This window comes from Hippocampus guttulatus, chromosome 13, assembly GCF_054856545.1.
Source record: "Hippocampus guttulatus isolate MCC_2025c chromosome 13, RoL_Hgut_1.0, whole genome shotgun sequence".
NCBI lineage: Eukaryota > Metazoa > Chordata > Actinopteri > Syngnathiformes > Syngnathidae > Hippocampus > Hippocampus guttulatus.
This window is the reverse complement of record NC_141273.1, coordinates 3,368,957-3,394,804: the sequence shown is the minus strand read 5'-3', so window position 1 is coordinate 3,394,804 and position 25,848 is coordinate 3,368,957. Positions and strand designations below refer to the sequence as shown.

The 25,848-nt window shown below is 41.5% G+C and overlaps 2 protein-coding genes across 2 annotated transcripts; one reads left to right on the top strand and one right to left on the bottom strand.

Moving 5' to 3' along the window:
- Positions 1 to 26: 26 nt before the first annotated feature.
- Positions 27 to 11,168, bottom strand: ppp2r3c (protein phosphatase 2, regulatory subunit B'', gamma). The gene is made up of 13 exons (XM_086127468.1): positions 10,958 to 11,168; positions 10,744 to 10,868; positions 10,348 to 10,452; positions 9,829 to 9,941; positions 8,882 to 8,979; positions 7,245 to 7,315; positions 5,762 to 5,894; positions 4,885 to 4,940; positions 3,312 to 3,387; positions 2,972 to 3,108; positions 1,125 to 1,262; positions 932 to 991; positions 27 to 858 (listed from the first exon to the last, which is right to left on the bottom strand). The coding sequence occupies exons 1-13, from the start codon at positions 11,022 to 11,024 to the stop codon at positions 664 to 666; spliced, it is 1,374 nt and encodes a 457-aa protein (XP_085983594.1). The 5' UTR covers positions 11,025 to 11,168; the 3' UTR covers positions 27 to 663.
- Positions 11,169 to 11,311: 143 nt separating this feature from the next.
- prorp (protein only RNase P catalytic subunit) lies at positions 11,312 to 24,169 on the top strand. The gene is made up of 10 exons (XM_086127466.1): positions 11,312 to 11,993; positions 12,208 to 12,346; positions 12,479 to 12,713; positions 12,841 to 13,127; positions 14,230 to 14,277; positions 14,392 to 14,524; positions 20,912 to 21,022; positions 23,384 to 23,532; positions 23,625 to 23,823; positions 23,894 to 24,169. Exons 1-10 carry the CDS (start codon positions 11,588 to 11,590, stop codon positions 24,020 to 24,022), a joined length of 1,836 nt encoding a protein of 611 aa, XP_085983592.1. The 5' UTR covers positions 11,312 to 11,587; the 3' UTR covers positions 24,023 to 24,169.
- The last annotated feature ends 1,679 nt before the right edge of the window (positions 24,170 to 25,848 follow it).

The following is a 25,848-nucleotide window of genomic DNA, read 5'->3' as shown; positions in this document are numbered from 1 at the left end:
GATAAAAAGCAATCGCAGTCCAATAATAGACTACGGCAAGAAAACCTTTATTTGTCTCACAATGGAGAATTTCCCAATTTACAGCAGCAAAGTAATGAAAGGAAGAAAGTAGAAGAACAAGAAGTATAGGAGTTGCTGCAAAGGCAGCTACTCTCGCAGTGTTCAATCAGCCTGCCACGCATGTTTTTGGAATGTGGGAGGAAACCGGAGCACCCGGAGAAAACCCACGCAGGCCCGGGGAGAACATGCAAACTCCACACAGGGAGGCGGGAGCTGGAATTCAACCGCTGCACTGTGAGGTCTGCGCGCTAACCACTGGGCCGCCATTTACAAAACATTTCTTGGCAAATTCATTATTCCTGTGGGGGCAAATTTTCCCCTGCCTTATTTTCTATACTACATTTGTTGTACTGTTAAGTAGTACAGTGAAACCATTTTGTCTTTTCATCCTTTCCATTTTGTTTTTAAAATGTAGTTTATGTCAATAAAATGTTGAAGTACTCGAGTTACCTTCGTTTTCAGTTCATATGTTTTAAAGCTGGTGATTTAAATGCAATAAAATGGCAGAGATGTTTTTTTTAATGGCGTCACCCCTGTGGAAAAACATTCATTTGTGCGAACCATGGCAGAAAAAAAAAGGCTGAGGACCAGTTATCATTTTGTTTAGGAGTCATCATTATTGGCTGTGTTTGTGCTGTCGCAGTCATTGGCAACAGGTGCCTCTCTGTTCTCATATGTCCAGAAACCATTGAGGTCAATCAGGATACTGGTGACCGTGTCACCCTGACAACTGTTTACCAAGTCCTGGAGTGTGATCTTATAGGGGTCTTTAGGCTTCACCATGTCAAAGATCTCATCCTGGACAGAAAGTACTGTCAGAAATTCATTGAAAGGAGCCCAAAAAATGTTTGGGTTGTGTGTGAGACTTTACCTTGACATCCTGGAAGGAGACAGGCACTTGACAATGCACTCTCATCTGATCCTGGATGGCCTAGCAACAAATCAAACAAGAAATGATCGTCTAAAATGCATGTTCACCAAATGAGATATGTGCAGATTTTGATCAATAGCATTTATATAAATAACGTAAACGTGATTTGATTGCATTTGATTTTTTTTTTTACCCTGAAGAAATAGTTGAGGGAGAAGACATTGAGGTATCCTTGATTGTCCATGTCTAAAAGTTTAAAAATATACTGCAGCGCTGCTGGCTCCTTCTTGTTTTCCAAGGCCAGCACAAAATCTAAATATGTCTTGTAATCCTGGTAAAAGAAAAAAAGTTGAACAAAACAATAACCAAGACATTAGAATAATTCAAAATTCATTGTCATGCACAATTCAAGTTTTTTATATTGAATGAAGAAATGTGTTTACAAAGCAACTTGCCAAAGAAACCACGAATGAAGATTATGTTGATGAGGAGAGTTTAATTGTTTTGCGTTCCCTCGCAAACTTTGCATGGTAACGCAAAGTTTTTATTTTATTTTTTTGCAAGGGACTGTAGCCTTCAGCGCAGTGGTTCTTAACTCATTCAATCCCAGCCATTTTCACTGGAGCAACCGCCTCAATCCCAGCGTTTTTCTGGATTTTGACCGATCTTGCAAGGCCCACAGAATATTTGGTTCTAATGCTATATAAACATGGAGCCTACCAAAATAACGTTTGGACTCTCTTCTTTCAGCAGAAAAAAAATGTTTTTCCATTCTTCAGCAATTGGCATTACAAAATGGCTAAGTTTTATGAAAATGGCGATTCCTGGGCAAAAAAATGGAGAAAAAGAGCTTTTTGTAAAAGCATGCATTTCAAGCACGTGAGGCACCACTGCCACCTACTGGTCGCTTTTTTTCACATTATTTACAATGCAAACGGCTTATTCTCATTCACAGATTGCATCAGACCCTTCTCCTCTCTATGACGCAAAAAAAAAAAGACTTAGACGTACAAGTACGTCCTTGGTAGGCGGGGCCTAATTTTAAAAAGACGTACAAGTACGTCTTGCGGAATGAAAAAGTTAACCTGGGTTCGATTGAACCCCAGGGGTTCGGTGAATCGGTCTCAGGGGTTCGACAAAGCCTCTGCCATGGAGGTTACGACACACCCGACTCAACATGTCAATTAGTTATGACACACCCGCTTGGCCATCACTGGCTGCAGATGATCAAATTACATTGCTTGTCCAATCAGTGCCGCAGGAAAATTTTGTTCGCTCAGTCGTCAACGTGTGACTGTCATGATAGCACGTTGTGTGATTTAAAAAAAAAAAGGCTTGATACATGCTAACCATGTCTAGCAAAGAAAGAAAGTGGGCAGGCGAATATGTACAACATGGATTCACATGCATCACGGAACGTGATGGTACTCAGCATGATTTGTCATGCAAATTGAGCAACTCTAGTCTCGCACCGGCAAAACTAAAGGAACACTTCTTGAATCAGATTTTTATTTTTCAGTCATGAAGGGTTTGGTGAATGTGCATATGAACTGGTTGGGTTCGGTACCTCTAACAAGGTTAAGAACCACTGCTCTAGCGCGCGCCGGTATGAGGGATGACAGTACGCTTCAGATGTCTTTTGCTTATTTGAAACCTGTGCTTAATATTAAGATATCCTTTATTTGTCCCACACTGGGGAAATTTACAGCCTCCAGCAGATCTAGAGCAGATTTTGTCTTTGGCCAATTTCAAAATAAAATTCAATTAAACTCGCCCATGGGTGAAAAAAATGCTCCATCTTTGTTACTTTCATTTACCCGCACAATGAACCGGAAGTACAGAAATGAGCATTAAAAAAAGGGTTTCCTTGCAAAAAAAAAAAAGGTTTACGTGGGAACGCAAAAATATGTGAGCGGCGGCAAGACTTTGCGAGGGAACGGATTTTTTTTTTTTCCATGTCACTTTCGGGGCTCTGTACTTTCGTGTTTATGAATGGCCCAAAAATAAATAAATACAGAAATAAGAGTCCAAGAAATGTACCATTTCTCCATCGTAAGTGAGGCATTCCTGAAACACTCGCTCAAGGAAGACTGAGGTGAGCGTGGCTGTGCCATAGCGTGACAGCTCCTCCTTGCTCAGCATCCCGTTATGGTCCTTATCCAGGTTGAGGTACTGCCCTGTCACACAAAGACAAAAATGACAGTGAATATAGGCATAAAAGCCAGGATGTATATTGATCTGATTCTCCACCATAACATCTAAACGACTTTGTTTTGAAAGGCCACTGAATACAATGTAATGCATACATATGTCCATACAAAATTCAAACATCAGACATAAATAATTTGCGAGTTAAAAAAAAACGCAGATGCTCACTCACCGTATACTCTGAGAGCTGAAGGTGCCGAGAACCAGTTGGACTCTTGACTCTCTTTCGACAACTCCTCATCTCTTAACTGGAAAGACAGAAGGACAGGCAAGTGAAACCGCAATTCGTGAGAAAAATATACACCCGGTTGCAAGAAAAAGGAGCCAGAATTAGTTGGACTTCTACATGTGCTGTCACCTTCATCTCAGTCATAACAATTGACAGACTACTCTGACACGATTTCCAGGCTTTTTACGGAACAAACATTGTCAACATGATTAGCATTGTCAAAATCAGCCATCGCAATTTGTTTTGTGTTTGATATCTCACATTGCAAATGCTAAAGTTATCTGTTTTGCAAACGAATTGTCTGCCCGTTTTGTTTTTTTTTTTTGCACATGCAAACCTTCAGTAAATCAGACCCTTGGGAGTTTTGAGTTGTCTATTGCATTGACTAATGTTAACCATGAATCCCCCGCAGTTAAGAATTGTGAGCTTGCATGAAGCTGAAAAACACCCTGACTTGGTTGCCAACCAATCGCAGGGCACGCACAAACCAACAACCATTCACACTCGTAGTCACACCGCGGATCAATTTCGAGTGCCCAATCAACCTATGAGCCTTAAGGTTGGATCTTTCTGTCACAAATCAATCAAGTATTTACCAAATGCAATAGAATTGATAGAAAAAAAGGTTGGATTGACAAAACAATGTGAAAACATATGCTTGATTGACAGTCGGCGGCCCGGTAGTCCAGTGGTTAGCACGTCGGCTTCACAGTGCAGAGGTACCGGGTTCGATTCCAGCTCCGGCCTCCCTGTGTGGAGTTTGCATGTTCTCCCCGGGCCTGCGTGGGTTTTCACCGGGTGCTCCGGTCTCCTCCCACATTCCAAAAACATGCATGTCAGGCTGATTGGACGCTCTAAATTGTCCCTGGGTGTGAGTGTGGGCGTGGATGGTTGTTCGTCTCTGTGTGCCCTGCGATTGGCTGGCAACTGATTCAGGGTGTCCCCCGCCTACTGCCCGGAGATGGCTGGGATAGGCTCCAGCACCCCCCGCGACCCTAGTGAGGATCAAGCGGTTCGGAAAATGGATGGATGGATGATTGACAGTTAAATTAAACAAGGGTTCGAGCGGAACCAGCACGGGTGCGACTAAGAGGATGCACATTAAAGGGGAACTCAACCCACTAATTTTCTTAACATATGTTCTTTGCGCCTCCGCTAGTCTAAACAGATTAATATTGTGTTGGTGGAATATGAGTTAAGCAGCAAAATCCACCCCTCTTCTTTCTGTCAATTGAACACGACATCACAGTTGCTCAGGTGTCAGGTAACAACCAATCACGACTCACCTGCCAGGTAACAACCAATCACGACTCACCTGTTTTCTGAAGCTGAGCAACTGTGATGTCATTTTTGGTCGAGAGTTAGTAGCAAAATGGCCGTCCATATTCTTCTCAAGAGAAAATATGGGGTTGACTTCCCCTTTAATGGTGTTAAATTGAACACACACACACACACACACACACACACAAAACAATATTGGATAAAAACAAAATTAAAAAGAAAAAAAACTGCTTACCTCTAATAAATCATCCAGAAAACTGCAAGCCAAGATGTCCTGGATTTTAATCTTTCCTGAAAAAGAAAAATACCAGTACCTTGAGTATAGAAAGAAAACACAGGTTTTCTTCATTTCAATTGTTGTTTCAGTTAGCTCTTAAAAGGAATATATTTGTGATGTTTTAGTCCTCCTGGTAAATTATTTTAAAAACATGATCGCTATTGCATCAACGTATTTCTTTTACGGTATAATGTTCTGCTGCAGTTGCTTCAAAAGAGAGGGGAGCTTCTTTTTCTTTGCTTTAATTGTTCATTTTTACACTTTCATGTACCATATTTTCCACACACTAAGGCGCACCTAAAAGCATTCAATTTTCTCAAAACCCAACAGTGCGCCCTATAATCCGATGCACCTAATATAAAGAGGTGCATTTTATGGCTGGTGCGACTTTTATTCATGAGCGACTTCGAGTCTGGAAAATACGCTATGTGCCGTGTATGTGATGTGGGAGCACATTCTTCAAAGCCGTTTGGCCCTGGTGAAGCTGGACAGAATCGGCCCTACGTACACAAACTGTATTGACTTTTTGTGTAATTGCGTCGCGAAAAGAGCTCAGCTAACATTTGTCACGACTCTCATATCCTCGTTTAGCAAATGTTTAGTGCATCTTGTCAACAATGGAGCTATTTCCGTGTTTGTTCAAACATGCCTGGGTTGCATCTGTGATTGGCTGGAAATTTCACATAACTTATACTGAGTGATGAAAGCTATTTTTAATTAAATAGATAGATAAATATGAAATTCTATATATAATACATATTGTAGCGACAGTTTTATAAATGATTCAAATTCAGTTTCTTATGATACATATATCAGCCTATAAACAGTGTCTCACCAGTGCGAAGTGGGTCAAGGAAAAAGAAAAACTTGCGGACAGCAGTACAGACATAAAAAGAGTAAAAAGACTTCTCCAGTCCATCCAGCTGAGGTAGTGTGGGGATCAACTCCAAAATATAGTTCTCCAGATCCTACAAAAATAAAAAATAAATCAATCAATCAATTAAAAAAAAAAAATCAGTCTTTTTATATTATTATTATTATTACTACTATTATCCATCCATTCAACTCTTCATGGCTTATTAGGGTCGCAGGTGAGCTCAAGCCTCACATTCACACCTAGACAATTTAGAGCAGGGGTGTCAAACTCATTTTGGTCCCGGGCCACATTGTAGTTACGGTTTGACTGAGAGGGCCATGATGACTGTGAATTTTCTAAAACCGTAAAAAAGGTTAATCACCTCCATATATTACATGTGCAGTGCACAATGAATTGGTGAATATCTAGTTTTGAAATCAAAGATCAAGATTAATTGGTTTGTTCAGCCACTGTTTGCATTAATATAAGAAGTACATAACAAGATAATGCTTGCAAGAGCTCTATGTCAGTGGTTCTTAACCTGGGTTCGATCGAACCCCAGGGGATCGGTGAATCGGTCTCAGGGATTCGACACAGCCTCTGCCATGGAGGTTAAGACACACCCGACTCAACATGTCAATTGGTTATGACACGCCCGCTTGGCCATGACTGGCTGCAGACGATCACATGAGATTGCTTCTCCATTCAGCGCTGCGGGAAATTTAGTTCGCTCAGTAGTCAACGTGTGACTGTCGTGATAGTACGTCGTAAAATGGAAAAAAAAAAAACAAAAAACAAAAAACAACTATATTTATGTCTTGAAATTTTATTTACTTTTTTCTGTTTTTAATAAATGCCTTTTTATGTCTTGAATTTGTAAAAAGTCATATTTTTGATTTTCACTAATGAAGGGTTCGGTAATTTAGTGCATATGAACTGGTTGGGTTCGGAAACTCGAACAAGGTTAACTCATTTACTCCCAAAGACATATTTATGTCTTTTCACACTCCACACGTTCAATCCCAGATACTTGTTTTTTTTCCTTTTTTCCAAGACTTAGGGTTTAAAAAAAAAAAGGGGGTCTAGAATTGGCTGGTACTGAATGAGTTAAGAACCACTGCTCTATGTTATGATGGATTACATTTGACAATTTGAAATTTTGGTCCAGACTTGAGCAAGCATCATGGAAAAGTTGACATGCTCGATTTGCTGTCGCGGGCCACACAAAATGATATGGTGGGCCAGATCTGGCCTTGAGTTTGACACCTGTGATTTATAGTCTTCAATTAACCTAATGTACATGTTTTGGGAATGTGGAAGGAAACCTGGAGAAGACCATGCAAGCACAGGAAGGCTGGAGCTGAGATTTGAACTCAGCCACCGCACTGCCTATGATTATTATCATTATATTTTAAAGGTAATAGACCGCTCTATCACTAAGAATTAAAGAGGAAATACTTACAGACTCTCTGAGGAAGCCCTGTCCCGCCACATCATAGAGACTCAGGCCAATCCGGGTCTGATGAAGCCACACTAGACACAATTTGGGGATTTAGTTCTTCCATTCAATGATCCACACAATATGGATATATCAAGTTGGGTCTTAACCTATCATGCAATCACTCATCTTAAACGACAGAAGCAGTTATTTTGTTTGTGAAGCTCCTTTCCATAAATTATGGATGAAGACACACAAGATGGACTCAAAGACGGCTTACACAGTAGGACATTTCAAACCCAGACACGAAAAAAACTCCATCAAAATATATTAAACGTTAACGACAATTATCTGAATAATGTGGACTTTCGATTAATCTAAAGCTGAACTCTGTTAAGAAGAATAATGCGGGTGAAATCACTTTGTTATTTTACTTAATTACAATCACTGGTCCATCTGGTGACTTAGGTTACAATATCCAATCAAATCAATTGCCTTTTATCCTTCGTTCTTGTGACTGTGATGCCAAATGTTAAATATTCAATGAGATTTTATACTGCCCAAAGGTTTAAATAATGAACAACAAATCTTATGGTGACCAAGACTTTTGTACAGTACTGGATCCATATACGTACATTTATGAGTAGTAAGTACAGGTAGTAAAAATGTAAATACTTTTTTTCTTCTTCAATTGTTCTCAAGTCTTTAAAAATGTTTAAAACTTATCTTTTATTTTATCAAAAGTATTCTAATTAGTTTATAGTAATTGTCTGAATTCATGAAAATAACAATGAAGTTGAAGTTGTTCACAGTTATTGACTGATGTTTAAAGTTTTTGCTTTGGTGTCATTTTACGACTGGTATGGTGATACTTTAAGCAGCCGGAGTATCAAAAATCCATATTGCTGGATCATGACGACACTTTTACAAAGTGTGCCCCAGAAAGCCAAAGGAATTAAAGGTGGCTGTTTTCGAGAAAAAGTTCTCTGAACATTTTTTGGGGGGGTTGTTACTTTGTCAGGATTTTAAAAAATCATCTTCTGGAAATGAAGTTATATTTTTCAGAGTTTAACACGAAAAGAAATTTAAATGAACAAAAAAATATATACTGTGTGTGTGTGTGTGTGTGTGTGTATATATATATATATATATATATATATATATATATATATATATATATATATATATATATATATATATATATATATATATATATATAATAAAAAAAACAAATTGTTATGCCTCCCATCCTGGAAATGACGCCTTTATTCTCTCAAAAAAGGACTGTATTCATGCTCTTGGTCTTGAAAAAATTTGAAATTGATTCATGAGCTTTTCATTGGCCCAAAGCTAAGGTAGTCTCCATGTGTACATATACGCTACATTTTTTTCTTTATTGTTTTTACATGATCCATCATAATAATATATTGCAAATTATTTGGACCACAATTTGACAACCACTGAATCAAGAACGATAGAAACAAATATTCATCAATGAATACATATGCTCTTATAGAGCGATGTTACTTTAGGCAGATTATAGGTACACTGTTGTCACGCTGCTTTAAAATGACTAAAAGATTTCATTGTTTTTGTTCCTGGCAGCAACATCAACATCTAAGAATTGAAAACAAATTGAAGTCATGATGAGAAAGTTGTACCTTTCCTCATGATGTAATTGAAGAACTGCATGATCGAGATCCTGCCGTAGGGGTCGCTGTGGAGCAGCTTGGCATACACTCTGGCTGTGAAGAATTTGCTGATGGAAAAAAAAAAAGGGGGGCAGGTGATTATTTATTCTTGGTGCAATGATATTAGGTATCCTGCTTATAGGGAAAATGTTATTACTCCAGCTAAACATTAGCAGAGATGTTCAGGTAAACGTTGTGAATATAAAACAAATGAGACATACAATACTATACGAGGTCTGAGGCCAACACTTGCTTTGCAGTTTTAATAACCCTTTTCAAAGCAGTTTTTTGACATAGGGAAAAAAATAATACTGTAACAATTAGCTGGATATGCCCGTCCACCAAAAAAAAAAAAAAAAAAAAAAAAAGAGCAAGGAAGTCTCCAAAACAATTTTCATGAGACAGAGGATGTGGATCAAGGTGTAGGTAGATACAGACATTTATTTTCACTGTTTGAGTCACTATGGCATGAGTAGAACAGTCAATCCCCTGACATTTACAAAGTAATGCATCGCCATCTAGTTAGAGGAAAATTGATCCTGCAAATTTTTGTTTAATTTTATTTATATTAAAATACGTCTTGGGCCATAAATGTGCTTGATTAGTCCAGTTAGTTTCCACACTAGTAGTATTTATTCCACTTCAGATTAAGTCAATGAATCCCAATGTTTGTGTGCCATAAGTAGGACTGTAAAATGTGTGTCCTGGCTCAATAAATGTTCGACACCAACATAATTCAAACCAACCAAATACAAGAGCTGTATCAAAAACTGTCTGCATATAGAATTAACAGTAGCTTCATAACAGTTAATAGGAGAGTGGTTTTTTTTTTTACCTTAGTTCAAAAAAATAGAAAATGAATTTACACAGGTCCATGCTTGTCAGCTGCTACTTAACTACTGTTTCCTTGAACTTACTTGCACTTGGGCCCAGCCAGGTCGCCCACCTCCAGATAGGCTTCGTAACTGATCATGGCCTCTTCACTATTCACTGGAGGCACTTGGTGCTTCTCAAGCAGAAACCACAAATTCTACAGAGAGACAGGCGGGCAAACAGAGGAATTAAAAAAAAAGGGTATAACTTTTATGTATCACTTTTAAGGGAATGCATGGTGTAGTCAGACAAAAAAAAAAAAGAACATGTTCTAATTTTTTAGCATGACTGTAGACTTAAATTTGATTGAAAAAAAGCATCCACATGCATTGGAAGCAGTGCAGCCAAAAGAAACACTACGAAATGAAAAAGTTCAAGGTTTTGGGAAAATGCCAGGGCATGTTGATAAGACCATGCTTTTCGTAACAGCCCATTATTTTATAAGAGTGAATTCCGTTTGAAATTCACGTTTTATTACAAGTGGTCTAAATATCTGCATTTCGGATTGTAAATATTGGCCATTTGAAATGTTTTTAGAAGCAATGTGAGTCAATGTGTGCTACCTGGAGTTCCTCATGGTCCAACAGTTCTCTGCTCTTCCTCTGCAGGAAGACCGCTCTAGATTCTTCTCTCAGTTTCTGGAGTAAAACTTCATCCTCAGCTGGTAGCTGTCAATTAACACCAAAACTCGTTTTTAAAATAAAATTTCAATGTGTCCTAGTAAGTAATAATGTACTAATTAAGTCATATATAAATCAGGATGTATTGTATTGTATAATTAAGAATGAAACCTATAACTTATTATCTGAGCTCCTACGTAAGAATCCAAGTTAAAGGTATTTAAACGTGCATCTGCCACCTCTCCCTAAAAAAATAAAGAAATAAGTTCCCGCGGATGAACATTTTTTCATATTAGATGGACGTCCACGAATGTAATTGTGAGCAAGGTGATTTGATACCCTAAAGTAGAATCGAGGAATGTTCTTGTAGGATTTGTTTTTGTCACTTCCGCCCTTCCATTCAGAATAATATTTGCTGAACAGATCCATTTCTTCAGATTTCTTTTCTTCTTGGCTCCTTTCATCTGGACAGTAACAAAACAGTCGAGAAAAAATTTATTGATCGTTCACCGAAATAAAAGATCAACTAGCCTAAGTTAGCATTATCACTTACCTCGGTTTGCGTTTGCTAGCCTCCTTTTTAAAATATCCGACCAATCAGTCCAATTTTTTTTCGCCATGATTGTTTTCAAAAGATTGCAAAACTACATCCAGATTGTTTTTAACAATTCAGTTGTCGAAATCATCGTATTCAGAAACTTGCAAGAGGGCATCAGTAGATGAGTTGTATTTAACTGTGCTTCCTGTTAAGTTACGTTTTTCAAAATAAATATATAATTTCAAGTACAGTACTGTATTACTAAAGATAGGGAACGGAGAATTTCTTGTTTTGAAAATCTTTGGAAGCTGACATGCTTCCGTTGAGTGACCTGTGCTGTCGAATGTTGATTGCGTCACATATGCGACGTAGCTCACTGTTTTGCTGTTGTGCAGAAGCTGAAAAATAGTACAATTCCAATTTGAGTTGAGAGTTCACGTGTATGTCGGACATATATATGTTTAAAAACAACATATTCATTCGGTTTGTCTCCTTTTCTGATTGTTTATTCATATGCGGTGGCTATGTGCTGAGCTATGTGGTGGAATTTGCATTCATACAGATTGTTTACAAAAATAATTATTGTAAATATTGGAATTTGAAGGCCGTTCTTCAGTTCTAAGCATAACAGGAGCGACATTGGCCATGGGGTCCAGTGTGATATTAAGCCTTAAGCGGTGCCTTAGGTCTGTATTACCTTTTATTAATCAAGGATCTTTAGCGTTCCTCGCGTTGCCGAACACAGCACACGTTAAGTGCTCCATGGAGTGGAGCTCCGGCCCAAAATTGAGCAGAAACAACAGTAGACAGACACATTTGCAGAGCAAATTAAAAAATAGCACCGTCAGGCAAACGAAAAATGAGTTGTGGGACAGTGTGGCAGATGGCGAGGGCAAGGACTTTTTTCTCCGGAAAAATCCTCCTATCCCCAAATACGTGTTCGCTGCTGGTACGGCGAAGAGGACGGCAGAAATGCTGAAGAGGAAGGCGGGATTTTCCCCAGAAGAGAATCATCACGAGGAGACTGCGGAGAGCACATCCGTGAGGAAAGGTAGTGATAAATTCAACTTTCAAGAATCCAAGTATTACCTTGCTGTTAGACATTCTGTTTAATTACCGGTAAAAGGGCGTGTGTGTGTGTAAGCTTGTTTTATTTTTTGAGCTTGCAATTATAGAATGTGTTTGCTATGTAGTGTTTATTTATTTATTTATTTATATATATATTTAAGAAATGTGTATTTAATCAAGGCTGATGTGTTTTACAGGAAAACTGCAACCTCCTGACCAGCCGTTATCTGTTGAGGAATGGAAGAAACTGAAGGAGTCTCTTGGAAGTCCGGAACGATTTGACATTAGCATGTTGTCTACACTATTAAAATCTGGGGCAGAGTTGGATATTGCCAAGTAAGAGGACTTAAAGGGTTGCTATGTGACTTAGAAGCTCTTGCGTTGTTTTTTATTTTAAAGCGCTGCTGTCATTCGGTACTCAGGTTTAGTGATTAATTGCAAATTCTTGTATGTTCTGCTTTGCCATAGGTCTCTGCTGTCATTTGTTGCCACTGAAACAGGAACGCTTTCCTATAAAATCCTATTGCAGTATCTGGCACTATGCGTGAATGGCAATCATGACAAAGAAGTATTTGATGTCTACGATATTATGCGAGAAAGCTTCCCCTCTTTGGATACCGGCGCTTATAGCCTCTTCATCAAGTCTTTCAGCCGCACAGCAAGGTGGCGAGAGGCAATCAGCCTCCTACAAGACCTCAAGAAGGTGAATAAACTCTGGGTTGTTTAATAGCAGTTTCTTACACATTTTCATCAATCCGCAGCAAGGTGGAGGTTAGTGCTATCACAGCGACTGTATTGTCATATATCTAATTTGATTGTCATCTTGACAGGTTGTTACCCCATCATCTCGCAGTTATGGCAATATAATTGCTGCAGCCATGCTAAACGGGGATCCAAGCACTGCCTGGGCTCTTTATGAGGAATTATTGGCAAAAGGTCTGAGCCCACAACATGAGACTTGGACATGTCTTTTTAAGACAGTGGGCATGGAGGACGAAGAGACCATGTTGCTGAGCGAGCAGCGAGAGAGGCTGCTGAGAATTCTGATGTACATGAGGAACAACCAAGTTTACCCACAGCTGAGTCTGGCTAACAGTATCAAGACCTGGTTTGAAAGGTACAAGACAGTGATGAAGATGACAGGTTAATGACATTGTGAGTTTATGGAGCAGATTTTTGTGCTTGATAAGCAGTCCTACAAAAGTACTGTACTGCCACGTGCTGTCGACACAAATTGATGTCACGGTGCCCACGGGCTCATTCTGCGACTGTCATGCCTCATCAGTGTTTTCTGAAGTTGTTCATGGGGCGTTCGGCAGCAGGTGGCAGTACAGAACAAATGGCAACCCTGCGGGATGGATTTAAAACTGGTAAATGTTTCTGTTGAATTCATATTGCACAATTGCAATAACATAAAACATCATTGCAAAGAAAAGGTTTGACTTGAGTTTAGCATTGAGAATTCATCATGACTTTTTTTTTCATGTTATTATAGCATATTGTACACTAATCGGAGATTTCCAGCCCAAATCACCAGTGCCTTTGCGTCAAAACATGAATGATTTACCAAAAAATTAACAAATGTTCAGATTACATTTCTACAGTTTTGCTTCAAAATGGCGCCGCGTGAGTGGCTTTTCCAGCAGCTCCTATATTTTGTTGTTCTACTTCTTCCTTTCATAACTTTGCTGCTGTGAATCGGGAATTTCTCCATTGCAAGACTAATAAAGGTTTTCTTATCTTAAATAATTAGGACGTACTTGCTCATATTAAATTAGATGGAAAAAAAGAAAATGTTGATACCTTAACTAGTGCCTGATTCAGTCTGAGATTTTTACATGCTAAAAGCAAATGTGAATAATGAACTTAGTGGAGAATCTCACTAGCACCTAGTTAAGCAACTTGAGTGAAAATCACTAAATATAATTTAGACCTCTGTAGATCCTCATTGAAAAAAAAATTTGACACACAGGGAATTTAGTCACATTCTGACTTGATTACTAAAAGGCAGTGGTGGGAAACGCTGGTCCTTGACGCCCACCATTATGCATGTTTTCGATGTTTCCCTTGTCCAACATACCTGACTCCAAGGATCAGCTCATCTGCAAGCTAATCAGGTGTGTTGGTGTTGTGAAACATCTAAAACATGCAAGATAATCATGGCCCTCGAGGACCAGAGTTGGTCACCCCAACTCTCATGCTCTCTTCACCGTTTTCAGTATTCCACGACAGAAGTGGAGAGGAACTTGGAGCAGCGCCTCGCCAAAGTAACTCATTTAACTGAAACACACTCAGAACAAATATTTTTCTCGATTTTCTTGTACCATGAGCTAAAAAAAAATGTTTGTTGTTACTATATATGTGTATTGCTGTGAGTGTAGGGGTGTGTGCAACAGTTGTGGAACAGAGTTGGAATCCATTCAGCTGACTGCGGAGGAGTACCAACAACTGAGAAAAAGAGTCATGACTGACATCATCCAGGGACGTGATGTTTTCAACAAGACCACGCCAGAGGTCAGTTATATTGATTGTACAGGTGTTGGATGTCATTTTTAAGCAGTACCCTACTATATTTATTTGTGCTTTTTAAACAGGAGAACGGCACTGTTGTCTTTTTTAAAAATGTGTATCACGTGTCATTACTTTTCAAAGTAAAATATTTAAAACCTATCAAGAGTGCCTTGCTTGACAACCCAACACAGCAACTGGTCATGCTCCTTTCTTCTGGTAGATGGTGTCTTTCGCCCATCTCCAGTTGCAGTTGCTTCAGATTCGTTAGTATATGATTTGTTTTTAATTGGAAGGGTGGTTTTGGTGTTGTTTTTCATTTATTTATTTATTTTTTTTTTTGCTGGCTTGCGACTCACCCCAACAGTTCAGTGTGTAATTTATAAATACATCGTTCAATCAACGACAGGTTCAGCTATAAAAAGTGCACTTTGCTTTAAAAGACAGGCTGATTGACAGTCGTGTGATGCCGAATAATATTCACTGTGGCGAGGTGAATATTTCACAAAGTCAAAAACATTTGAGAATTTACAGCAGGCGTTTGTTTACTGCAACCCTGCAATTTCAAAAAAATGATGTGCGTTCATTTAGGGCAAGTAAAAAATTGAAAAATGAATGGATGGAATCAGCATTTTTTTTCCATTTGCCAAGAAAGATTTTATTAAATATTACATACATATTTTTTGTAATTCAGTGTCTTACATTTTTGTAAATGGGCTGTCACTTAGATAGCACTTTTCTACATTGGGTACTCAAAGCGATTCACCTACTGATGACGCAGCATCAGGGTTCAGCATCTTGCTCAAGGGTACTTCGACACAGTAACAATGGCTGGGGATCGAACCACCAACCTCTGCGTTGGAAAACGACTACTCTACCACATATTTTTAAATCAAAGTTTTTAGATTTATCTTGTTCAGACAAAAGTTTATTTTTCCTAGTAAAGAGAGAGAAATTGTCTTACCTTGTTTGACGCTTTCAGCCAGATCAGGGTACTTTATTTTGACATTTTCCTGAACGGATCAGCTATTTTAGACACTTGACACCAGGAAACGGTGACAACTCTGGCAAAGTCTTGGAGTGACAGCAGAAACTGTCATGACAGGCAAGTGAATTTCTCTCTCTACCCCGGGGGGGTGTTAGAATTGTCTCGCAAAAGAAAGCTACTGTAAAACCTAATGCTCTGTCAGGGCTTCACTGTAGCTACCTTCACATGCTGCCTGTTGTGGGTCTTTCAAGACGGAAGTCAAGCCAGCCGCCACAACGATTGTTCACCCTGTGCATTGCGGTAGAGCGCTTTTTGTGCATGAAACATGGTCTCCTTGGGCACAATGTCCCCCGCCTTCCCAGGGACCTGCAGTTGTTGAAGTTCTGCTAGAGGTGGCAGTTGAAACTCCTTCTGACAGGGGATTCTGCCAGACGTTCCCAGCAGTCCCTCACAAAACCTTCACGTTTGAGCCTATCGGGTCGGAGCAGCGTCTTCCCCCAGCAACGGAGCCAACACACCATCCGCTTCTCTCTTCACCGAAGTGTCCAAGATATATAGCCCCTAGTGTGATAACACAACCACAAAGTCTACCATCGAATTGCGGCCTAGCATTTCCTGGTATCAAGTGGACACACTTGTGCTCGAACATGTTTTTCATGACTGAAAATCCATGACAACCACAGAAGTCCAATAACAGAACACCGTTGGCGGTTCTGATCGGTGGGGGCCATTGCCTCCAATCATGCCTTTCCAGGTCCACGTTAGCATTGAAGTCCCCCAGCAAAACTATTAAGTCCCCATCAGGAATGCTTTCCAGCAGTCAGGACCCCACCCAAAAGCGGAGGGAGTCTACTCGCCCATCCACTGGGGTGTACCCCAACGACAGGCGACAAGCCGGGGGGGCAATATGTATTACGTCACCTGCCAGGTGGCTTTCACCTTGGGCAACTCCAGAGTGGAAGAGGTTCCAACCCCTCTCGTGCACATGCAGTTGAAAATTTTCTTGGATGAACATAACATCTTGGAGGTCTTCCAGTCAGGTTTCAAGACGATGCATAGCACGGAGTCAGCCCTGTTACGCGTTTCTAATGACATCCTCCTGGCAAATGACTCTGGAGACCACGTGTGTCTAGTTTTATTGGACTTAACTGCAGCATTTGATACAGTGGATCACAGTATTCTGCTGTCTCGTTTGCAGCACTTGGTGGGCATTGGCGGCAGTGCTCTTGAGTGGTTTAGGTCCTATTTAGCTGACAGAACCTTCTGTGTCAGCCTTGGCTGCTCTGAGTCACGCACTGCTCCCCTGTCATGTGGCGTTCCACAGGGCTCAATTCTGGGGCCTCTGCTGTTCTCGCTGTATCTGCTCCCATTGGGTTCCATCTTAAGGAAACATGGTATTCCCTTCCACTGCTATGCAGATGACTGCCAGATCTATGTCCCACTGAGCAAGAAAGACGCCTTCTCATTAAGGCCACTCCTATCCTGTCTGGAAGAAATCAAAACCTGGATGGCACAAAATTTCTTGAGATTCAATGAAAAGAAGACAGAGGTGATATTGTTTGGTCCCAGTGGCCCTTGTACATTCCATCCTGTAGACTTGGGCCCCCTGTCTCCTTATCTTAAGTCAACAGTCTCAAACTTGGGCCTTAAACTGGACAGTGATTTCAAACTCGATCGGCAAATTGGTGCCGTTGTTAAATCCAGCTTCTTTCACCTTAGACAGCTGGCCAAAATAAAACCTCTCCTCTCACATGAACACTTTGAGATGGTAATTCATGCCTTTGTCACATCCCGGCTCGATTACTGCAATGCCCTTTACTTTGGAGTCAGCCAGTCCTCCATTAAGCGCCTTCAGCTGGTCCAGAATGCCGCCGCTCGCCTCTTGACTGGTACTCGTAAGAGGGAGCACATAACTCCTACTCTGGCATCCCTTCACTGGCTCCCCATTCATTTTAGAGTTATTTTCAAGATCCTCTTATTTGTTTTCAAATCTCTGAATAATCTCGCGCCACCTTACCTCTCTGAGCTCATCCGCCCCTACACACCTGCCCGGCGCCTCAGGTCTGTGGACCAGACTTTATTAGAAGTACCAAGAACTAAACTGAGGCTCAGAGGGGATCGAGCCTTTTCTGTTGCTGGTCCCTCTCTCTGGAATGACCTCCCACTAAACATTCGGCAAGCCTCCTCGCTGCCCATCTTCAAAACCCTCCTCAAAACTCACTTGTATTCTTTGGCATTCGACTCAGCATGACTTAGATTTGTTCTTGGTTTTACTGTTTGGTGCTTTCTACCGCCTTTATTACCGATTTGTCTTACTGTTTATTGTGCATGTTAAATTGCTCCATGTACAGCACTTTGTATGCAGCGATGGCTGTTTGAAAGTGCTCTATAAATACTGTTGACTTGACTTGACTTGACTCTCGAGAAGAGTGGTATCACAGTCCAAGCTCTATGTGGAGGCACGTCTGACTAGATCTATTCGTGTCTACCTTCCCTGCCAGAGAGGTGACATCCCTCCCTGCCTAGAGACAGATTCCGTAGCAGGGGATCATACCGCATTTGGTCGCCGCCCTGCTCACACTGCACCCAACCCATTTGGCCCCTCCCACAGGTGGTCAGCCAATGGTAAGGGGGGTTCTACGTTTTTCTTTTGGGCTGAAGCCAACCAAGCCTCATGGGTGCAGGCCTGGCCACCAGGAACTCGCCTTCAAGCTCCACTTCCAGGCCTGCATCCAGAAGTGGGTCCTAGTGACCCACCTCCTGGCAAGGGAAAAACAATGTTCAGGTCTGTTCATTGAACTATGCGGCCAGGAAGACCATTTTTCTCTCAGAAACTCTCTTTCTGTATTTTTTTGATCACGAAAATAAAATTAGCTTGCATTTTCAATTTTCAATTTTGTAACTCCTCTTTTTCCTCCAGTATCAACAACACCCAGATTTCAGTTGTTGATGCTGAGGGTGGCCCAACCAGTTATTTGTTCTAGAGGGCAGTACCTTTTCACATGGCCTCAAGACTTTTATTCCCCTTAATAATTAAAATCAATTGCAATGAAATTGGGACGTTGTGTAAAGCGCAAATAAAAACTAGATTCTCTTGAAGACTGCTGTCAGGCTCTTGAATAGACAGACCTGAAAACCTAGACTCACCCCCACTCACCCATTTTTAATATTCTTATATTTATATTTTATTTTTATATTTATTTATATACTTGTTGTCTTCTCCTTTCTCCCTTTTGTAATTTTGCTGCTGAAAATGGGGAATTTCTCAATTGTGTGACAAATAAAGGGTTTATTAAGACATTAAGATTAAGATATCCTTTATTTGTCCCACACTGGGGAAATTTACAGTCTACAGCAGTAAGATTGTGGGTAGAAAGAAGAAAAAAAACAAACACCGTTCAATTAAGTGCAATATAAATACAAAATGGATAAGGCGCAGTGCTATTTACAATTGTTTTTCACATCATTCAATTATTATTGTTATTATTATTATTATTATCCATCCATCCATCCATTTTCCGAACCGCTTGATCCTCACTAGGGTCGCGGGGGTGCCGGAGCCTATCCCAGCCGTCTTCGGGCAGTAGGCGGGGGACACCCTGAATCGGTTGCCAGCCAATCGCAGGGCACACAGAGACGAACAACCATCCACGCTCACATTCACACCTAGGGACAATTTAGAGCGTTCAATCAACCTGCCATGCATGTTTTTGGAATGTGGGAGGAAACCGGAGTACCCGGAGAAAACCCACGCAGGCCCGGGGAGAACATGCAAACTCCACACAGGGAGGCCGGAGCTGGAATCGAACCCGGTACCTCTGCACTGTGAAGCCGACGTGCTAACCACTGGACTACCGGGCCGCCTATTATTATTATTATTATTTAATTTTTTTTATTTTTATTCAGCAGCCTGACAGCAGTCAGTAGATACAAAGATTACAAAGATAAGATATCTAATGTTCAAACTGATAATCTTCATTGTTTGTTTTTTGTGGATGACCATGTACAGCTTCAGTTGCTCAAGACTCCAGGGTCTCCGTTTTTGTATTTTGTGCTTTTATAAGCGCCGCATTTTCAGTGGGAGACAGGTCTGGACTGATGGCGGACCAGTCTAGTACTTATACACTCTTTAACTACAAAGCCACGCTGTTTGAACCCATGCCCAATGCGCCTTGGCATCATCTTGCCGACATATGCAGCGACGTCCTTGACAAAGACATTGCTTAGATGGCAATGTTCTATCCAAAAGAAGCAAAATCTAATCCACATACTGTATTGTAATGCTGAAGACACTCTTTTTGAAATCACAGCATAAGATGGATGCGTGTGTAAATGTATTCAGGGTTGTGTGTATGAACGTGTGTTGGAAGCTGTCATATTACCCACTGCGGCACAATGAGCTGGTCTCACATATCAACTGTGGAAAGTCCCTGGATAATTACACTGGGAGTAGACTGACTGTCTCTGGTCTTCCCTCCTCCGTCCTCACTACTTCCCTTTTTAGTTGATATATTTACACCCAAGCAATAAGATATGTTCCAGTCTGAGCTAGACGCACTCCCAAGTTGAAAGTTGGAAGAGTCATTCTCGTGTGTGTTCAGTGTTTATTCAACATAAATATAGTAAGAGCTTTGGGGCCGTGTTTTTTCTGCTTCTGTTCCTGGATCAATACAACAAGCTTTCACTTTCTCGGGCTACATTTTGAATGCGCGTGCATGTGAGAGTGCGCACAGCTTGACGTCCAGGGGAATTCACAGAAGTCTATTTCCACGCCGCTGCATATCTAAAAGTGAAAACACACACAATGTTCCCTGGCTGGATCACAACACGTTGTTCCTGCTCGCCACAAAGCCGGACCTCAGTGTTTACAGTAGAATTGGACATGCAGGTGCCTGAGAGAGTTTCATTGGTCTCTGGCAGTATGTTGTATGTCTTTTTTGGTTACCGCAGACTTCCTCCTTGCCTGAGTGGCAGCTCAACTATTTGCTGTTTTTCGGAAAATGCGAGTTTCTTGTTAAAATGGATGATCATAGCCTTGTTTTGTTTCGTTATATATATCAAAGCAAAACATGTTTCCAATGAGGGTTTTTTTTTAAATTCTTTTTTCTCATACACTATTTCAGTATTGAATACGGACGGGATGGTTCATTTTGCAGACTGTCGTCTGGCATTACACATTTGTATTTAGGGATGGAAGGAACAACCAGGTACACTTTTATGTTTTATATTACAGGCCTGTGATCATTTAGATTCCATCATTTGAACTGCAATACTTCCAGATGGAGCTCAGGCTCAACTTCAAACCACAAAAAACAACAAACCTCTGAATTTTAAAAGAAAACTTTGTTCAGTACCGTAAAAAATCTATAATCTTTTGCATGATCAACATATTTGTGTCTCCTCAGGAGTTGGATAGTTTCAAGGCCTTTGTGAGGATGAAGCCAGCGTTTGATGTCGTCGTGGACGGTCTTAATGTGGCAAATATCAACAAGGACAGAAGCAAGCAATCGGAGATGGTAAGGACACATAAAACAAAGAATTTCATGCACGGAAAGCCATTTTAGTTCCACAAGCACAGTTTTACCATTTTCGGGGGTATCTCCATACTCGGGGCTTTTTTCGCAGGTCGCACAATGACGAATGAGTCATTGCATCAACATAAGTGTGTGGGAGGTGCCTCTTATAACACACTGTTTTAAACACCACCTTGCCTTCCCACATCCTTCTATTCGATTGTGACAGGCGTATCGTATGTGATCTTTCGCACATTGACTTTAAGTACAAAGATTTTTAGAATGATCAGAAAGCGATATTTCCATCCATTTTCGATACTGCTTTATCTAATGAGGTTTGAGGGTGAGCTGGACCCGATCCCAAATGACTTGACTCATTCACCAGTCGGTTGCAGGACACATTTAGTTACGAACTGAAGTACCCTTTATTCACTTTTTATTTGAAATCATTCAGCGAAAATGTCCTTTTTGTTCATGATATTTTAATCTTCACTGCGGTATGGCATGTGTGACAATACCTCAACCATACAAAGAGTACAATTTGGTTATAAGAGCTATTTGGTGTACACATCTTACTGTAATTGATCTGGTGTAAAAGATCATAATGTTCTTTATTAGCCAAATATATGAAAAACTTGAAAGGAATTTGTCTCCAGCACTATGAGCCAAAGTAATATTGCAATAACGAGCAACTATAACAAGAAGAATATTTAGGACGTAACACGTAAGTATAGAGAATCTTTATGTAATGTCGCGGTACCATTAGTTCTGTAGTACTGAACAATGGTAGCTGTGCAAATGATGCAGAGAGTCCGAGCTACAACAGTCGATATTTTAAAACTGTCACACAGGCATGTGCAAAAATTGTTACTGGGAAGAGGGAGAAGCTATTGAAATGTCTGCTTGCCGATGGCACTGGCAAAGAATGAGAACATGGAGGGCCTGGAGAAGTATTTTGTTCACATACAATACAATACATGCTGATTTATATAGCGCTTTCACAACAGCGGCAGCTGTAACAAAGCGCTTAACAAAACAGTTAACATAAAGTAAAATAATAAACGCAACACATAACATAAAACAGGGACAGTCGTGCAGTCCTAACCACTTTTCCGTCACACGCTTTGTTGTTTGAAGCAGTTTGAGATGAAAGAGGAGAGAATCAAAGTGTCCTTTAACCAGTGGATCAGAGACGTCATGCTCAAAATGTGCACACGTGGGCTACAAGCTAAGTTTCAAAGTCAACAGGAAGCTGTAGCATCCATTGACAAAAAAAGAGATTGGTTCACTTCTCCTGTCCCATGGAAATCCATTTCAATTCCAAGCGGCGACTCTTGGTCCCAAATACGCATCGGCGCTCTGCACCTTCCTTCCTGGGCAATCGGCCCCCGTCAGGGGCTTGCCCCCCCCCCCCCCCCCTCCCGGTTCCCACACCCGGTACGACTCTCGCTGGTGCCCCGCGAGGTTCACACTCAGTGCGGGCCCCGGAAGGGCCCTCGCCTGATTTTTGTTTAAGGAGGGTTGTGGGGCGGCTGCTCCCACTTCCCTCCGTTCCAGCGGGGTGAGCCCTGGGCGCCTCACCTTCCGGTGAGGCCCCACCTCCTCCCCCGCCGGCTGGTGGGCATTTAGCCGCAACTGGGGCCCAAGAGCCCCGGCGTTCCCCCCTCCCGCCACTTGGAGGCATCCCACCACGCGAGGCGGCGCTCTGCACCAATGCTCCTCTCTCCTCATCCTCAACTTCAGCAGCCATCCATCCAGCCGCACCAACGCCGACTGTCCAACAGCGCCGACATCTCCACTGAACAAAACGGGGTTGTGAAAAATGCTGCCCATTACAGGCGCAAAAAACACAAGCGCCCCAGGTCTGTCCAGCACCGACAGTCAATGGCGTCGACATTCCCCCCAATCAAAATCTGTGCTAGTACAGGCGTGCTGCCGACAAGGCGCAACCACCAAGCACAGATACTTCTCCTTTGACGAATGTCGTGGCCAAAAAGCGCTGAAAACAGTCCATGTCAGGTCCACACGATGAAACAACAAACAACATGAGCTACGATAGTGATAATCATGCATTTAACACGCTGCAAAAGTGCGTCCCATGCCTCCGCGTCAGGTCTCCCACAAAGGTAGGCAGGGATTTGCTTTTCACAAACTCTTGTATCTACTTTATTTTCTGTTTCGTTCATGTTAGGGGCCTTTATGGTTGTTGCTCATTATGGCATGCGTGCATGTATATGTGCGCGTGTGTATGCGTGCACGTGCAGTAACGGTCGATCGCGGAAGGTTGGTTGGCTTGAAAAGTAGATCTTGGGTCAAGAAAGGTTGGCCACACCTGTCCCATAGGGTTTTGTGCATGTGTTTCAGTTGCTGGCGGTGGTGTCAGAGCTCAACCGACAGGGCCTTACTGTTCTGGTGCTGGGGAGGAAACACATGTTGCGACCCTCGAGATCTTGGGACAGACACAACATGAACCTTATCCAGCAGAAAGCTCATTGCTTTTTCACTGACAACATGTAAGGAACATAGTAAATGATAGACACACATTGCTACAAAGCGCTTTATTTAGAGCTACTCATTTTCATTTCCCCAAAACCCTTTCCATCAGTTCTGAAGACGATCCCTTCTTGCTGTATGCCACTTTGCATTCGGGTAACCATTGTCGCTTCGTGAGTAAGGACCTGATGAGGGACCACAAGGCTTGCTTGCCCGATGAGGCCACCAGGCGACTCTTCTTCAAATGGCAGCGGGGCCATCAGCTGGTCGTGCATGGACATATCGCGGCAGGGAGGAGGGTCCGATTTCAGGTAAGAGGGAGAAGCAAGGACACGAGAGAGAATGCGAAGATGCTTATTTAAAATGTTTTTGTGTGTTCAGAGCATTCCCAACTGTGACACCATTGTGCAGACATCGGGAGACACCTGGCACATCCCTTATGATGACACAGAAGACCGGAGCACTTATGAAGTACCACAGAAATGGTTGTGCCTTAGCAGAATGCCCTGAAAACATACCCAATCCCTGCAATTGGCTTGCATCCGGTCCAGGTTGTACTTTGTTCGGGCCGGCATTAGCTCCTGTTCAGCCACCTTAAGGAGGACATGCACAATAAATTCATCATGTCTGTACTTTTGAATAAAAATATTCAAAGACCCTGCTTTTCGATGTACGTTGATAGCCTGGGGGGAGCAAATTATGATTTTTATCAAGACCTTGTTGCCATTTGCTAATAAAGTTTATATAAAATATGACCCAGATGTTGCTGGAGCTTTCCATTTGGCAAAGCACTTCAGTGGAAGATGAGTTTATATTTTGAAAGTATATTATGCCCATTTATGTTTAGGTGCAGTTTTTAAGGCGAAAACTTGCCCAGGAGTAACTGAAATTAAACAAACTCATGCGTGTTTATGCAAATGAGGTTTCGATAATTACAACGCTGTTGAGATGAGTACACTGTGATGCAGACGTGGCCGTCATGCGTGAAAAATTTACAGCGTTTTAAACGCCTGACTTTCAAAGAGGCCAGTAAATATAGCCTTTTTTTTTTTCTGTATGCAATTCCTCAGAGGATGCATTCAAGGCTATCAGCCAAGGAGAAGGGACCTCCGAAGCAAGCAGAGGAAGGACTGTGCTGGGGTCACCACCTAGAAGTAAATCCCAGTCAGTATATGGACACGGTCACATGAAGCATTAAGCTCATACTGTACATCACTAGTCTTGCTTAGTTCTTTGTCATGTGTTCTTCAGAATAAGCGCCAAGACAGTAACATCTATTCATTCAAATGGCAGAGAACGTCGGCGGTGTGGTGATAAGCATGACGGTCAAGCCGGCTATAAACACGGGATCAAGATTCCTTACAGTTCCAGTTTATTATCTTTAAAAAATAAGGAGTGTAACACCCCCCCCCCCTCCCCTCCGCGACCTTTTAGAAGAAGATGACTGTTTCTTATAGAGGGAAGTTTATGTAGTTGGTGACATTACAGTACAGTTTCCAGAAGGGTAACTAAGTAATGAGAATGTATCGGATGATATACTGTCTTCAAAAGATTTTTCATTTGTACCATCTTGACTTTTTTTGTAATGTATCCAATCCATGCAGTCGTCTGTTGACCTCTCAAGCTGACCTCGGGTCTCGGGTGCAGTGGATGCACGATAAAGATGCCAACTGAATGTACAGTTAAAGTCACACGAGATCCCTGTTGGCAACGCTTGACTGACATCTCTCAACTCCACACGCAGGATGCCGAGATGAAAACGCAAGCATGCTGTGATCAGGCAGGAATTCTTCCCCCATAATTTCAAACAGTTCCTCAGTGCCAGTTCCTTGTTGTACTTGCCTACCTACACACCCACTCCAGGCATGATGATGGTAGGAGTGCATGAGGAATTTGGTACCTCCAGCCGCACCCCTGGTACCTCCGGCCGTAGGGTGTGTCACTGTTTGAGTGTGATCAGTCAAACACTTTCTTGGTAAGGTCACCACAGCAGAATTCAAGCTGGCAGGTGTCGAATGTGAGATTCAGGTAGAGCACTGTGGTTTTCCTCTTAGCCGTGGAGCAGTGGACAAGCACTACATCCTTGGTAGTGTCCTTGAGTGGCCGTATGAATTTGCCCAAACAGTCTAAATGTGCTTTGTGAACTTGGAGAAGGTTTTCAACTGTCCCTCGGGGATCTTGTGGAGTCTGCTACTGCTACAGGAGTGCGATTTACCAGACCTCCTAATATGAGCTGTTCAGTCCCTGTACAATTGGTGTCAAGAGTTTGTCCTGCATTGTCGAATTAGTTTCAAGCCAGAGTTGGATTCAGACATTGATTTTGTTCATAACCTTGA